We start from the raw sequence: 16039 nt of genomic DNA, 5'->3' as shown, positions 1-16039 counted from the left end.
ATGAGATAATGCCATTTGTAGGAACATGGATGGACCTGGAGATCATCCTACTAAGTGAAGTAAGCCAGACAGAGAAAGAAAAATACCATATGAGATCACCTATACGTGGAATTTAAAAAATGATACAAATGAACTTATTTACAAAACAGAAACAGACTCACAGACACAGAGAACAAGCTTATGGTTACCGGGGGTAAAGGGAGGGGGTGGAGGGACAAACTGGGAGTTCGAGATCTGCAGATACACACTACTGTATATAAAACAGGTAACAAGTTCATACTGTGCAGCACAGGGAGCTATATTCAATACCTTGTAATGTCTATAATGAAAAAGAAGCTGAAAAGGAATACATGTGTGTATAACTGAATCACTATGCTGTACACCAGAAATTAACACATTGTAAATCGACCATGCGTCAAAAAAAAAAAAAGATACTGGTTGTAAAAGTTTGTAAACTCTGAAGTGCTCTGAAGGCCTCTGGAATTCTAGTTTTGTTATCATCATTAATACGATTTATTATGATCTAACCGGGTAGCGAGGAAGCAGCACACGTGACTACCACTTGGGACACCTTTAAACAGACCTTTTGAAAACGTGAACTCCACCCTTGCTAGTGATGAGAAAAACAGGAAAAACAGCTTTGAGGTAGCATTTATAACCTTCTAAAATAGCAACTGAAAGAAAAAAATCCCCAGTGTTGACAAGTTTATACTAGAACTTGTAGACTCAAGGATTCAGGTAGCGCTGGTTGTATTATAAATCAGAGTAACTCTTTTGGAAGCAATTTGGCAATCTTTAGCAGGAATGATAAAGATTATTATATTCTTTGACCTAGTAATTTCACTCTTAAAATTCAATATGAGCAAAAATCTCCATGCATAAAGATGTTCATTGCAATACAGAAAATTCAGATACACTCCAAGTGACCAACATCAAGGGAACAATTTAACATGCCATAGCGACATGGAACATTAGCCACTCGATGATGGTTCTGAAGGCTGTGAATCGACACGGAAAGCATGCCCCCGGGCCACCCTCCACAGCCCTGTGCAAGGACCATCAGACCTGAGGTCCGGTCTGGCAGTGGTGGGGAGGGTGAAGTGGGGCCCAGGCTGGATGACTCAGTGGTCACCAATGAGACACAATTTTCTTGTCCCCACATATAAGAGGAAGGTGACCCTTGAAGAGCGGAGACCAGTGCTTGGGTTAGACACACACACACACATACTCAGAGTCCCCCTCTCTCCCCCCGTTTCCTCCTTTTTCACCCACAGGGATGCTGTGGCCCTTCTGCAGCTCGCTTTCCTCACGTGACAGGAGAGTGGGCGTCTCTCCACACCTCTCCACCTGGATCTGCCTGATCTTTTCCAGTGGCCAGAGGGACAGCTGTTGTGTGACCGTTCTGTCCTGGGTTCAGTCAGCCTCTGTTAGTGGGCACCTGGGCTCCGCCACCGTTTCCCCGTTACAACGCTCTCTCCGATGACCAGGCCGGTCCCACGTCTCTGTGTGGTTGTGAGCATTCCTGTGGGGCACGGGCCTAGAGCTGGTCCGCATTCTTAGAGTTACTGTAAAATTGTCCCCCAAAGCTGTCCCAGTTCTCACCAACAGAGTCTGAGGGTATTTTCCTAAAGCGATAGTTTCAAAAATAGGTGTTTGCCCATCAGGTCAAAAACGCCACCTCCCTGCTGTCTGGACTGACATTTCTCTGATTTTTAGAAACACTGTGCACCGTTTTCCGTCTTGATAGGTTACTTTTGTTTGCACTTGAGTAGGAAGATCCAGAAACTTTCAGACTCAAGAGGACAAAACTTTAAGGACAGAAAGACAGGTCAGGGTGGAGGCATTTAGGAGCAAAGGATCTTGTCTACGGACACCTCACCCTGCATCTTGACAGTAGACAAGGACGACCACACACAGACGCCATGTCACTCGGCGGGTAAGTCGAATGACGCAGGAAAGTGGCTTCTGGCCTTCAAGAAAAATCTTTGAAACAGAAAGTTGAGGCTCACTCACTGCAGACACATCTCTAAGGAGCCAGGCCCTGGGCAGCCAGCGGGATGGGTGCTGAGCACGCGCCTTGCCTCCTCCTGAGCGACACGCAGTGGGGCCACGCGGCAGGCAACCAGCAGGAGCACAGACCTTGGGGAGCCCGAAGCCAGGCTGGGGGTGAAGGGGTGGGAAGGTCTGGAAGGTGGAGGGTTAGAAGACGGCTGTTGACCCACGTTTGAAAAGACAGCCTGGGGACGGGGGAAGGATGAGGAGACGGAAAAATGACCCGCATGGGTGGGTTCGGTCACAGCGAGTGGAGAAACTGCAGGTGGGTCAGCCGGGCTTGTGGGCGGCACGCCGGCAGTGGCAGAGGAGACATGAGGCCGCGTGTGTCCCACACAGTCATCGAGGCCCCAGAGAGCCCTGCTTGTGCATTGAGGCCCCAGAGAGCCCGGCTTGTGCTGAGTCTCGGGAGGAAATCTTTTCCCAGGGCAGTCTAATCCCCGAGGAGCCCGCTCACTGAGGGGCCCCAGGGCTGCATCGCATGCTGGGTTAAGGCAGAGACGTGGAGAAGCCGGAGGGCAGGGTCCAGAGGCTCTTGTCCCACTGACAGCTGGATGACCTTGGACGAGCCAGTCAACCTCTCTGAGGCGCAGGCTCCTTCTCTGGAAGATGAACTGGGGGGGAGGCACCTTCAAGGGGTGTGTGGGTTGAACTAAACGGGCCCTCAGGGTCCTCGTGAGTCTGAGGCTCTCCACCCACGTGGGCTGGTTTGCTGGCGTGACAGCTCTGCCTCGGAACCTCGGGCCTAAGCCGGGGGAGGGGCGGGCAGGCCGCGTCTGCACCGAGGCTCAGCCCCGGGACAAATCCAAGTTCCGTGGAGAGAAGGGCTGCGCGGTGGGCGGGTGGGTGGGGGGGAGCATGAGCTGTTTTCACCAATGCCTGCTACCTGTCCCCCAGAGAAGGAGGGAGGCAGGCTGCCTCCAGCCCCTTCCCTCCCTGGGCCCCAGTTTTCTCTTCTGCACATGGAGACAGTGCTAGTTAATCTTCCAACGTCTCTGCTTTTGACATCACTGCATGTTATCTTTAGGGGGAAGGACTAGCCCCGCTCAGTCCACGCTGCAGCTCCCAGCTGGCACCAAGTGCTACAGGAGCTCCGAGGAGGAGATGGAGCTCACAGTGGGCCCAGGTGGCTGCAAAAGGAGTTCCCGTCCCTTAACAGCCAAGGCACTTGTTGAAGACAAAGAGTGGATGGGCGTGGGAGGGGTGCCACGGTCTGCTCAGAGGTTGCTCTGGAAGGTCACTTCAATTCAACAGGAGCCCTAGCAGGGCCTGCCAAGCCGGATTTCTGGACGGAAGGGGAGGGAAAAGCGGCAAAGGAGCTTTCTCCAGCAAGCCAGCTGTGTCTGGGGCTGTCCCTTCCCAAGGCCCTTGGGTCAGAGCCCTGTTTAACTCAGTTACAATCAACTCAACACAACATGCCTAGCCGCTCCCCGTGTCACACCGGCTGGACACTCGGGGATGTCCACGTCGCTCACCGCCTTGCGGACAGCAGACACGTGCAGACGAGGCCGAGGCCAAGGCAGCTGATAAGGGCAGTTTATAAAGCTGCAAAACCAAGTGTCCCTGTGCACGGGGGAGGGAGCAGCTGGCCACGGAAGTGAGAGCTTTGTGGTCTGACCAACTCCATTCAAAGCCAGGCTCTGCCCTTACCAGCTGTGAGACTTCGGACTTCAGAGTCTTCGGCTGTGAGAAATGGCAGAGCCAGGATTTGAACCTAGGCCTGTGGCCTCCCGAGCCTGGCTGGTTGACAACTGAGCCACACGCCACACCGCCAGTGTCCCTGCAGCTGCCAGGTGCTTCGGTGAGGCCTCTTGGGGCTACTGTCCTTCCATTTCTAAAAGGAGCTGCTCCCTTCCAGCTCTAAGAGGCATTGGTTCTCAGGCTCGTGTGCGCGCGTGTGTGCATGCACACACGTGTGCGTGTGCGTGGGGGGGAGGGCAGGGGGGTGGGTGGCTTCCGGCTGCTTCCAGCAGGGCTGACATCCTGCCCCATCCCACCCCAGCTCCTGGGGGAGGAGCACCGCCTCTCCCTGGGGCTGAGGGCAGCTGCTGGATGGAGGAGCAGGGGAACAGAAGGGGGGGGGAGCTGCTCGAGCTGCCGCCCCCCCCACCTCCCAGGGCCCGCCTCTCTCCCCCTCCTGCCTCCCTCCCCCTCCTGCCTCCCCTCCCCCCCACCACTCTCTGCTCTCCTGGAGATGTCGGAAACCTCTCTCTGTGGCTGCTGGAGGAGGGCTGAGAGCAGGAGGCTTGGAAAGCCATAGCGCCCTTCCCTGCCGCCTGCCAGCTGCCCTCCCTCGCTGCGGCAGAAGCTATAAAAAGCACAGCCCTCCAACAATAGGTGACATCACCCAGCGGCGGAAAGAACTGGATTCTGCCAGATGCCAGGGAGAGTTACAGCCCCCACCCCCCTCAGGACGGGAGCCACCTGGGAAAGGCTTGGGTGTGTTCCCCTGGATCCTCGGAGGGAGGGGTTAGGAAACACTCCCGAGGGCCCCTCACGCTGTGGGGGAGGGGAGGCTGATCCCGAGGGACGTGGGGGACAGACTTCACCGGAGACTTTTCGAGGGATGTGGGATACGGGAAGGAGCTGGGAGGGCGTGGAGGCTGGCTAGGTTCCTTCAGTGTCCCCAGAAGGTAGTGAGACCAGCGGAGGGCAGCAGGGGAGCGGCAGGGGGCACCGCCAGGAGACGTGGGCCAGGCCGGCTGCCCACAGCATGTCTCTAGGCCCCTTCAGGCTGGCTCCCTCCCCAGCCCCGTCTGCAGCGCAGTGCCTGGCACATAGTGGGTGTGCTGACTGACCTCGTGACCTTGGTTCTGGGCGTGGTGTCTGATGCACAGAACGTTGACCACTGGGTCTGGAGGGGGTCGAGGGAGGCCTGCCCCGGTGGGGGCTTTGATGGAAGCAGGAAGGTCAGTCAGACAAGTCGTGGCAGCACTGCCAGGCCTCCTCCCCCCACCCCAGGGGTGCTGGCTCCTCTGCCTTCACAGCCCACCTCTCGCAGGACCCGGGTGAGGACGCCCTGCTCCGTGCGCCCTCGGAGTCCCGCAAGGGCTTTTCCCAGAGGGCATGCTGAGATGGAAAGACGGAGCGTCTGATGGACCTGAACTGTCAGCCCTTCGAGGCTCTGAGCCTCCGCTTCCTCTCCTAAAACTCCAGGCCACCATGGTGGGTCCTTGGACAAGTCACAGCAATTCTCAGTCGGTGTCCTTCCCTAAAACCATGGCTCGTGGAGGACAAAGATAGACGGTACGCTTGCCCAGCCTGCAAGGACGGGCCTCCTTTCCTCACAGCTCACCCATGTCCTTCCTCCCCCTCTCCTTCCTGGTCCACATTCCTCTTCCTGTCCTTCTCCTTTCGAGACCACAGACCGGTGCTGAATCACACACTTAATCTTTTTCTTCTGATTCTCACCTACAAAGCCAACACCTCCCAGTGAAATCACACTAAAGGCACAAGACCTGCCAAACAGCCCTTGGATTTGCTCCCTCCGCCCTCCTCCTAACTGCCCGTCCTGGGGCTGCTGGAGGGACGACCAAGAAGACAGGGAGGGCAAAGAAGGGGAAGGAGGCAGTCTAGGGAGGCCTCCTGGAGGAAGCAGAGGGGCCCTGTGGCCCCCCCAGGGAGCACCCCCGCTGCTCACCGACGTATCCTCCGAGCACGAGGCGATGATGTTGTCGATGAAGGGGTTCCACTTGATGTCCAGCACGTTGCCCTGGTGACCACAGACCTTGGGGTAGTTGGGCTCAATCCTGCCCGTCTGCCGAGGAGAGAGACAAGGAGATTAGTCTGATGGCCCTGGGATGACCTGAAAGAAGAGCTTTATCCTGGGCTTCTAAGCTGGACAGGAGGAGCCCTGAGGGCCCACCACTGTCTCACTTGCCTCTGGGCCCCTGCAGCTGGCTGGGCCACACTGCTCTGTGGCTGCGTCCTCCCAACAGCACGAGGTTATTCTGCCTGTGATGTGAGCGGTGCTGGTCCCACAGGCAGCACCCTTGTTCAGTGTGCCTCTTAAACAGACACCTGCGCCCGGTGCCCTGTGGTTGAAAGCATCATCTCTGGAGTCACACAAGCCTGTGTCTGAATCACAGCTCTGCCACTTTTTAGCTCTGTGGCCTTGGGAAAGTCAATGAACTTCTCTGAGCCTCGGTTTCCTCCTTTCTAATATGAGGATAGCGACACCTATCTCATCAATGTCGTGAGGATTAAATGAGCTAACGCGCTTAGCAAAGCGCTTAGTGTGGAGATTACCTTCAGAGCGAATGCTCAAACTATGACAGTAGTTAATTATCATACAGGTTAAGTGACACCTCCTCCAGGAAGTCTTCCCTGATCCTTCAGTGGGTTAAGAACTCGTCCTCTGTGTGCTCACAGCATTCTGGTCTTCCCTCTATTATAGGCACCATCATGCAGAACTGCAGTCTGTTTCTATCTGTCTGTGAGCAACTGAGGACAGGCTTGTGCCTTTCTTTATCTCTGAATCTCCAGCTCCTTACAAGCCTGGCACACAGTAGGTGCTCAGTACCTTCTGCAAGGGGGATGGAGTCCACCAAAGATGATACAAGGGGTGTGGGGGTGGGAGTAGTTCCACTCTCAGTGGCTGTAAAGGAGGCAGGGAAGGAAGGGGAAATTGTTGGCAGAAGCTGGGTCTCCATCCCCAAGTCCTGCTTAATGTTAGCTTTTTGGGGTGTGGAGGAAAGAGGGAGCGATTTCCAGTCCCTGCCCGTCTGCTAATAGTGGTTTGGGGGTCAGAGCACGTGATGCAGGTCATACATCACCCTCCTTTAGGTTTCTTGACCAAATAACTGAGGCCGACGGTCAGTTTCTGTCCAGCTACACCTGCCTTGTACCTCGCCAGTGAGAGGGGCAGGGCTTACCTCAGAGACTGAGCCACACGTGGCCCTGGGACTTATTACGGTTACACAGTGTCTTCTTTAACTCTCACAAAACCCTGGCAATTAGACATGAGGAAATTAAGGCCCAGAATGGTCAAGCAACTTCCCCCAGGTTACCCAGCTGACAGTGAAGCTAGGATTCCTACACAGGGTGACCCACTTAAGACGAGTTTCCTAAACCCCACTGCTCATCGTGGGCCAGCTCCCCACCTCCAGCTCTGATGGTCGCAGAGAGACAGCTGCTTCCACCGCTCATTTACTCTCTGATGGAGCCTCTCCTTACGTCTGATCCCCTAGGCTGCCCTGGAGTGGTCCCGGAGCAAAGCTGCATTAAGCTTTTGGTGCCCAGCCCAGCCCAGGCAAGTCTGAGGGGCACCGAGTCAGTCAGCAGGTGGCCATCAGCTGGCAGCAGTTCTGGCCAACAGCCTGAGGGGGGTGCCCTGGAGGGGAGGGGAAGCCACTCACTGGAAGGATTCACAGTGGGGGAGGTCAGACGCTGCTTTGGGCAGGGAACAGGCCGAGGGCAATCCTGATGTAATGCATCCTTTCAGGGAGACCTCTCTTTACACAACGGGATGATGCTCATGACTGAACTGCATTGTTTTCCATGTGAATGGTGACCCCCTAAAGCTGTGCAGTGCACATCCTGCCTGGCCATACACAGCACCCTTGAAGGGAAGGACCTCCTTCCAACCCAGCAGCTCTGATTTTCCTGTTTTATATAGTAGGGTTCCACATAAAATTTTGTTGGAAAGACAAGTTTCACTGCTAAGGAGGGAAGTTGGAAAACCACAGTTCTGTAGAGAAATTAAGCCATTAAAGATGCAGCTATTAACCCCAGGAAAGAAGTGGTGTAAGAAAGCTAATGCGACCACAGTGAGGGTGACTTATGTAAAGCATTTACATCTCGGTAGTAATGTAAATCCAGAATATTTATTCAAACATGAGTTGTGCCGTAACATGCTGGGAGGACAGAGGCAGGAAAGCCTGTGTGTGCAGAGTTAGGAGGGGAGACAGAGCTGGTAGAGAGGTGACGCCTCGTCTTCCATCACGAGAAGTCGACACACAACGTCTAAGCTTTAAAGATCAAGTCGCAGCCGTGAAAGCATGTGATTAAGAAATAGAGGGACAAGCACCAAAAGAAACAGCTAAAAGCGATGGAAGCAGCGGCCTCCCATGGAAATGGGGGGTTTAGCAAAGGGGGCCAGGGACTGAGGGCACAGGCCCTGGTGTGCTGGTAGATACTGAGCTGATCTTCCAGGAGGAAGGGCCCCAGTTTGGCGTGTTCGCCAACTTCAGGGCTGCAAGCATTCCCACCAGGGCTAGTTTCTACCTACCAAAATGATACCACCAAAAGTAGAGCTAAAAGAGACTCCCAGGAGCACACCATTATTTGGGCACAAAAAATACCACTTCTCCCATACAGATACAATAACGCAAACAGCCTCGTGAACACGGATGGCAGGAAAACAACCAGGCAGCAGTAAGTTTTTAGTATTTGGTAACCTCTGTTTTTAACATAATTCATTTAACTGAAAGTTGCATAACTTAATTTTTAATAATGGCTGTGTTTAAAACCCAGCTTGCAAAACTACGGAAAATTTAACAACAGGCTCTCGGGAGCCGGTCCGAGCCGACGCCGCACGCCCCTCGCAGAGCCACAGGCCTTAGATCCTCGAACTCTGCACATTACTTGAAACACATAAAAATGAATGAACAAACAAATGAAACGCATGTACCAGGTGCTCTAAAGGAAGCCTGTTCTGAATTTGTTTTTCTGAATTTGTTTTTCTGAATTTTTAACAAACGTGCACGACCCTCTCCCAGACACCGTCCCCCAAGCCCGTTTTCTGTTCCACTTTCTGGATGGGGGTGTGACCAGAGACCAAACCTGAATCTGGTTCTTAACCGCCACCCAGTTCTGCCGTCTCACACCTGTGCCCACACCGGCACTGCCAGCTGTTACTAATGCATCCGTATAATCAAATTTACATTGATCTACAGATATAATCAAATCGAATCCTCATAACAACCCACCTTTCAGCTGAGAAAACTGATGCGTAAAGAGCTTCTAAGGAGTGCAGTCGAGGGTCTTCACTGTTTCATAACTTCAGAATCACGGTTGGGATGGTCAGCTCACAGAACTGTCCAGCATTAGGGTTCTCAGGGGTCCCAGGTCTACCCTGCCATCTGGGGTTTTGAACCTCAAAGAGAGTTTCAGCCTCAACAGAGCTTGAGCTGAGACCTTGCCACACGGGGCTGGGTGGGGATGCCTGTTACACAGCCTCTGTAACCGTTAGGGAGACCTCCACGCCGTCAGGGTGGCCTCATGGGAAAAACGTCCAGCCCCTCTTCATGGGGACCGACTCTCCATGTCAAATGTTGGACGGTAGCTGTTGTGCACCCTGAGTCTTCTCACGGAGGAGCCCGGTGCTGGAGACCAGGCTGTATCTCACACACGCCTGATCTGCCAAAAGACAGAGTGGTAGGAGCCGGGAACCAGCCTCTCCGCCGGGTGCGGGGTGGCGTGAAGCAGGGCAGCTTTCCTGCAGATCCTCCTGACAGGGTCTTGAAGACGTTTCAGAGGGTCACAGCCTTTGGCCAATAATTCCACTTTGGAAATTTACCCACAGACATCAGCAGAGACACACACGAAGACAGTCGCTGCTGTGTTACTTGTAACAGGGGACAGTACGACAAATGCCCAACAACCAGGCACTGCCAGAATGAATCACAGGACACCACCGGGCAAGAGGTCATTTACAGTCGTATTTTCAAAGAATATTTAATGATGTGGGAATTGCTCAAGCGCTAACGGTAAGTGAAACAGAATCAAGTTCTACACATAAAATGATTCCTAGCTGTTAAAAAACACACGATCTGTAAGAAAGTACATCAGAAGGTGTATAGTGGCCGTACCTGCCTGGCTGGGCACTAGTGGTTTCTATTCTCCCACGATGAACATTCACAGTTTCTATTAAAAATACGGATGCTATTTAAAACACACAACACGTGCACACACACCATAGTTTTGACTGGAAAGTATTCTCTGGCTTTGGTCAAACAGGGCTTCAAGAAATGAGGTGCAGACTGGCGGCCACCAGGTCCTCGTGTTTCAGAAGCTTCGTGGAACAAGTGTGTTTGCTTGCCCAGGTTTCTTCACTCCGTTGTTACCACACACGTTGTTTAGGGCAAAATAGGATCTTTGAAACTGAATAAAATTATATAACTAATTGAAAACAGGTTTCAGAGCGTGCGTGCGCGGGGAGGCCAGCCCAGCGCCCCCCGGGAAAGGCCGCACGTGTGGCCCACCCAGCAGGCTGCCAGGGAAGTGGCTGGCACCCCGGGCCTCAGTCCAGGCTTCATCTGAACCCAGTGAACTGACTGAGGACGAGATATTTTCAAAACAACCTGCATGGCAGCTTCTGCTTCCTAGGATCTCCGATCGCCGCAAAGCTGAATTTTGTGTACAGAAGCAAAATGTCTCCTTACCTGGGGAACCAGCTCAGCGAGGCAGAAAGAACAGACTGGAGCAGGAAGTCAGCTTGCTTGCTTTCTGGGCCCAGTCCCAGCTCCCCTCCTCAGGTGAATGACCTTGAACACGGCCCTCAGCCTCTCCGGGCTCCCGATTCCTAGACCCTGGACTCCACCCTTTCAGCTTCTCTGTGGCCGTCCTCTAACTGGATGAAGCCAGGCGCACCTGCAGCCAGCGGGCCTTAATTCTGGCGAACCAGGGCTGAGGGCAGGGATCCACCCCGAGTCACACACAGGAGGGCATTACTAAGGACAGCAACGAAGAAGACAAGGATGATGGCCAAGGGCCGTTTGCCAAGTGCTTACAAAGTGCCTGTGCTCAACAATTCATATACAGTATTTTACTTAAATCTCACAGAGTTTTATTCAGCCCTTACAACCCTCCTGTAACAATCCATTCTACGGACGGGAAGACTGAGCTCTGGGGCGGGACTTGCCGGGGTGACGCAGCTGGGGAGGGAGGAGCTGCAGTCTGCACTGGGTGCCCGAGGGCGCGGAGCCCTCGGCCCACGCCTCCTGTTTCAGAACGTAGGCGAGACACCTGACAAGTCGGGGGAAGGCGTAAGCAGGAGGACCTCAGAATTCCTCGTGAGGGTCCCAGGAGGCGCTGGCCGGCAGCTCCGCTGTGGACGCCCTTGCACCGTCTCGGGAGGACCAGCCCTTCCTCCGAGCCGCCGCTCCCCTCCCCCACTGGTGCCCAAACCTCCTTCCGTTTTAGAATCGCCTGGGGGGTTTTAGGAATCGCAGCGCCTCGGCTGCACCTCGCGTCAACTTAACCCCAGTGTCTGGGAGCAGGGAGCCAGGCGCCAGCATTTGTAAAAAATTCTAGGTGATTCCACTGGGCGGCAAAGTCTGGAAAGCAGCGCCCCAGAGGACTCCACATCCTGCTCCGGGAAGCACCTGCGATACCGCCACAACCTAGGGCGGGGTCAGAGGCCGGCAGCGCTCCTCGATGTGGGCGCGGGGGTGGCGGAGGGACCAAAGAGTAGCCGCGCACGTTTACGCGGGCTCAGGTAAAGCAGCCGGGAAGGTAAACCGTCGCCTCGGGTGACGCGCCGTGCAAAGGAGGCCCCAGGGCAACGGGCGCCTGACCCGGCAGGCGGGTGACCTCAGGACCCCCGCGCTCCCGCGTGAAGGTCCTCTGGGGCCGCGGCCCGCGCCCCGACTCCTGTGCGCCCGCTCCCCTGGACGCGGGGCTCGCCGCTCCCTGAGAGGACCTGCGGCGCGGTCTGAAGGAGGCCCCCCAGCGCACGGCGCTCCCACAGACACCGTCTGAGCAGCGCCGCCCGGGGACGGGGACGGGGACGGGTGGCCCGAGGGCGCCTGCTCCCAGCGCCCCCACCTGCCAGTGAGACCAGCGCGCTGTGCAGGCCCGGGGCTCTGGGCACGCTGCGGCCTCCCCGGCGGGGTGAGACGGCTGTTTCCTGTTCCTGAACACCGTGTGCCCTTCGTCCAGGGTGCCCGAGCCCGCACCCCCGGGTGTCTGCGGCGACTGTGCCCAACACGCTTGCACTCCGGGCCCGCACGCTCACACAGCCTCACACACACAGCCACACACACACACAGCCACACACACACACACAGACACAGACACAGACACACACACACACACACACACACGTGTCAGCCCAGGCCGCTGACCACGCCCCTCCCCTCCCTCCACGCCCATCAGAACTTGCTGGCCTCACGTCCCACACGTCGGGGCCCTGCTGCCTTCGGCCCGCCCACCTGAAGTACTAAACCAAAGCCTTCTGAGGAGGACGCGGGGGCGGACGGGTCAGTCCTTTCCTCCCTGTGGGGCACCATGTGCACGTGGACAGGAGCTCTCAGAGACAGCTGTTCGGCCCCAGGTGGACTCTCCTGGCTCTCAGGCATCCTGCCAGGAGGTCTGTTCTGGGTGGCCGGCTCTGTTCATGCTCACGGGCCTGTCCTGTGGGATTTCTGAGGTGGGTCCGCCCATTGTCCCTTTGCCTCTGGTGTCTGCCCTCTTCAGTCTCCAGTCCCTCTTCCATGCTGCTGCCTGGTTTGTCCAGAGCACAGCTCTGCTGCAGTAACTCCTCCACTCCAGAATCTTCAGTGGCTCCCTACTACCCTGCCTTTAGAAGCCAAACTCCTTACTGGACATCAGAGATGTGATGGCCCCAGCCTGACCCTGCTTTGGCACAACCCCTCACCTCACGGCTGGTGCCACATACACGACTATACACCCACCCTCACCTCCAGTGCTCCTGCCACCTGGATGACCTTTGATTCTGGCTCACCCTGCCACCAGGCTGTGAGCACCAGGAGGACAGGGACCTTGGCCAAGGCGCCTCCAGGGCCTCCGCCAGTGCCCCACCCTAGTGAGGTCTCCAGCCGCCCTGCTTCCTACCTCTGGGCCTCGGCTCACACTGCTCCCTCAGCCCAGGCCTCCTCCCCTTCTCCGCGCACGTCCACCCTCAGCACCCAGAAACTGCCACCCAGGGACCAGGGAAATCTCCCCGCCTTCCCCTAGCTGGGGCTGGTTCTGGACCCTGCTCCTCTGACCTTGAGGGATTCGAGATCTGCGGCTGACCTTGGGGGCAGATTCACAGTCAAAGGGCAGAGTGTGTGACACAGGTTGTGATGCTTTAAAGTCAGGCACCCAGTCAGACAGAAGTGCACGGCGAGACCTCAGGAAGCCTCCCAACTTGGTGGCTTCCTGTTTTGATTTTTCCCCTCAGTCTATTATCTGTGTTTTTCAAGCTGGAAAGGGTTTGGTGGTTTTCCAGTTGAAATCCCTGGCAGGTGTGTGTGCGTGCAGTGTATATGTGTGTGTGCGCATGTGTGTCTGCGCGTGTGTGTATGTGTGCGTATGCATGTGTGCGAGTCTGTGCGTGTGCACGTGTGGTGTGTGTGTGTGCGTGTGTATGTGTGTGAGCCTGTGTGCGGGGTGTATGTGTGTGTGCATGCGTGTGTGCATTTGTGTATGTGTTTGTGCATGCGTGTGTGTACATGTGTGTCTGTGTGTGTGTGCGTGTGCTGGGGCAGGGGCAGGAACAGGCCCCCAGGGAAGGGGAGGGCTTGTCTGGGGAAGCGCAGTAAAAGGAATTCTGTTTTTCTCAGTGTCTGAGCTCTTGGAGACCCGGTTTTCCCAGGCTCCAGAAAGAAGAGGTGACAGGGCCACCTTTGTCCTTGTCCTTGGCGGTGTCCCTCTGTAGACCCAGGAGAAGAGATGAGAGGCTGGGATAGGAAGACGTTGAGTGATGGTGAGTGAGTGAGTGTATTTTGGGGAGGAGGCTGCCTGGAGCCCCAGAGCTCATGCTGGCCCCTGTGGTTTCCTGATTACTAGCCCCCTTTTATAAAACCCTGCGCTAAAACACATGAAGAAGATAAGAAAACTCCAAACTTACTGTGCTCGACAAATCCGCACAGAGTGGAGTTTTCATGGGTTTCTGGCCTTGATTGCTCACAGTCTCTTGGGGAGACAGACAAAGAGCTGGACAACATGCAGGGTGGGCTGTGCTTTGCTCGGGAAATGTGGGACCACAGAGTACTTGAGAGTCTGAAATCCTGAAGGCCTTCCCAGAGGAGGTGTGGAAGGCCCGAAGGACTGATAGCACACAGCCAGCGATGGCAAGTGTGGGGGACGCTTTAGGGCTAGAAGGACCAGCACCTGCAGAGCCTTGGGCATATTCGCGAGCCAAATAAGCAGAGACAAGGCTGCAGAGGAAAGCCCAGATCAGAAGGTTCAGGAACTTTCTGGCCTCATGAAGGAGTCTGAACTTTACCCTCCAGGCCTTAAGTATGATGGGGTGGGGGACAGCAGAGGGAAGGGGAGTCCCTCCCACCCCAGTCCCCCCAGCATGTCCCAGTGTCCCACAGTGGGGAAGGACGGGGAGCCAGAATCTGTAACTGTTGGAAATGGGAACAAATTGGCAAAAAATATGTAACAGCATCTATGCAAACTGTGGGGAGCCTTAGTTTTGTTTGTCTACAGTGAGTAGAAAAAGCAAGTTTCTGGTTCAGGCAGAAAAGCAGGGAAAGAGGAGGGTGCTCAGCCCCAGCCCTGGCCTTCTCCCCTGCCACAAAGCCACGAGGACAAAAACCCCTCTTTCCAACTGCCTTCCGGCTGGGGAAGGAGGAGGGAAGCCTGGCCGCAGCCCTTCCTGCAGCCCCCACTCCCGACATCCTGCGGAGTGAGGACACTCACTGAGGCACCACTTCTGCCGCCCTCCTGGGGTCCAGGGAGCATCACTGAAGCCCTGTCGTGGGGACAGGGCAGCAGCTGGGGGTCAGGGGACCCGGGCTCACCTCAGCCCTGCTGCTCACTGGCTGGGCGGCCTCGGACAGGTCTCTGTGTCTCAGTCTTTCCCTCTGAAAAGTGGGGACATTCTAAAGGGAGAGGACAAATACGGGGTACACGTGCCACCCCTCGGGCTCCAGCTCTACGGCAGGCACTGCAGACCCGGCCCTGCATCCCTCCTTAGCCCACCGTCCTCGGTGACCAGAGCGGGCGATGAGACGAGGTCTGGGTGTCCACCGGGGGCTGTGCACCCCCCAGAGCTCTGACAGCTGCTTGCTGCACCTCTCGGATTCCCAGGTACCACCCTGCATTCAGAGCAGATTCCCAGAAGCCTCTGACAAGTCAGTCCCCACAAATGCCCTCACACTGGGCCTGTCCCCTCCAGGCCCACCATGCCCCCATCGCCCCAGGGTGCTCCAGCACTCCCAGTGCTCTCTCATGCTTGTCCCTGCGCCCCCCCCCCCCAAGCCCCCGTGTGAGTCTGGCATTCTGCAGTGATCTGCCGTTGCACAACTCCTCCAGAATCTTCCATGGCTGTAACTATTTCTAGGAATTTTGGCAGTTGGGCATCCAAGCCCCCTTCCTGAGTTGGGGGCTCCTGCTGGGAGCTGCACTGACCTTCCACCAGGAGGGCTGAAACGCGGCTCCTCCCGCACAGGGTCCTCTCTTGGCCAGGCAGGGACACATGGCCCGCCCTGGCCAACCAGACCCTCCCACCCAGGAAGGCCAAGGACTGATTTAACTTCCCCTGGGCCCTCAGGAGCTGACCTGGTGCTCACCTGTGTCCCAAGTCTGATTCTCCACCGCCCCCAGCCCCTCAGATCTGTGAAGGCCCCAAACGCCCCTCTGCTCAGGAAGGCCAAGGGCATCGTCCGCTGCCAGCAGCCAGGAATCCTGCCTCAGTCAGCACCATCGTCCCTACCTCATCAGATCCAGTGTATGTGTCTGGCCCTTGAGGGACCCACACACCCTGTGTGGGGACTGTTCCCTCTGTTGTTGGGGCCTCCCCCAACCCTACCAGCCAGAGTGCTCAACTCTATTCGGGTCATACTTCTTAATTTTAAGTGTTGTGTCTCAGGTCCTAGTAACATACTGAAATCTCCCTAAATCCCAATATTCTGGGATGACCACAATTTATTCTCAGACTGCTTCTCACGCCTAGAAGAAAACAGAACTTCTTTGCTAGACCACGTGTGTTCTAATCCTTGGTTTGGTAAAATATGGCCCCCAAACCAGGGTGCTCCTCACTGGCCCAAGACAGCATCACTCCCGCTTCCTCATGGCATCCAGCCTCGGA

At 55.9% G+C, this 16039-nt stretch overlaps 1 protein-coding gene across 7 annotated transcripts in view; it reads right to left on the bottom strand.

The window, feature by feature from the left end:
* CORO2B (coronin 2B) overlaps positions 1-16039 on the bottom strand; it is a 100362-nt gene that overhangs the window by 11939 nt on the left and 72384 nt on the right. For all 7 annotated transcript variants that reach the window (XM_014552258.2, XM_032469137.1, XM_032469136.1 and 4 more), the window contains one exon: positions 5693-5809. In XM_014552258.2, coding sequence (XP_014407744.1) covers positions 5693-5809 — 117 coding nt within the window. The remainder of the gene's footprint in view (positions 1-5692; positions 5810-16039) is intronic.

This window comes from Camelus ferus, chromosome 27, assembly GCF_009834535.1.
Source record: "Camelus ferus isolate YT-003-E chromosome 27, BCGSAC_Cfer_1.0, whole genome shotgun sequence".
NCBI classification, from domain to species: domain Eukaryota; kingdom Metazoa; phylum Chordata; class Mammalia; order Artiodactyla; family Camelidae; genus Camelus; species Camelus ferus.
Note: the sequence above shows the minus strand (reverse complement) of the source record. Positions and strands in the feature narration are given on the sequence as shown.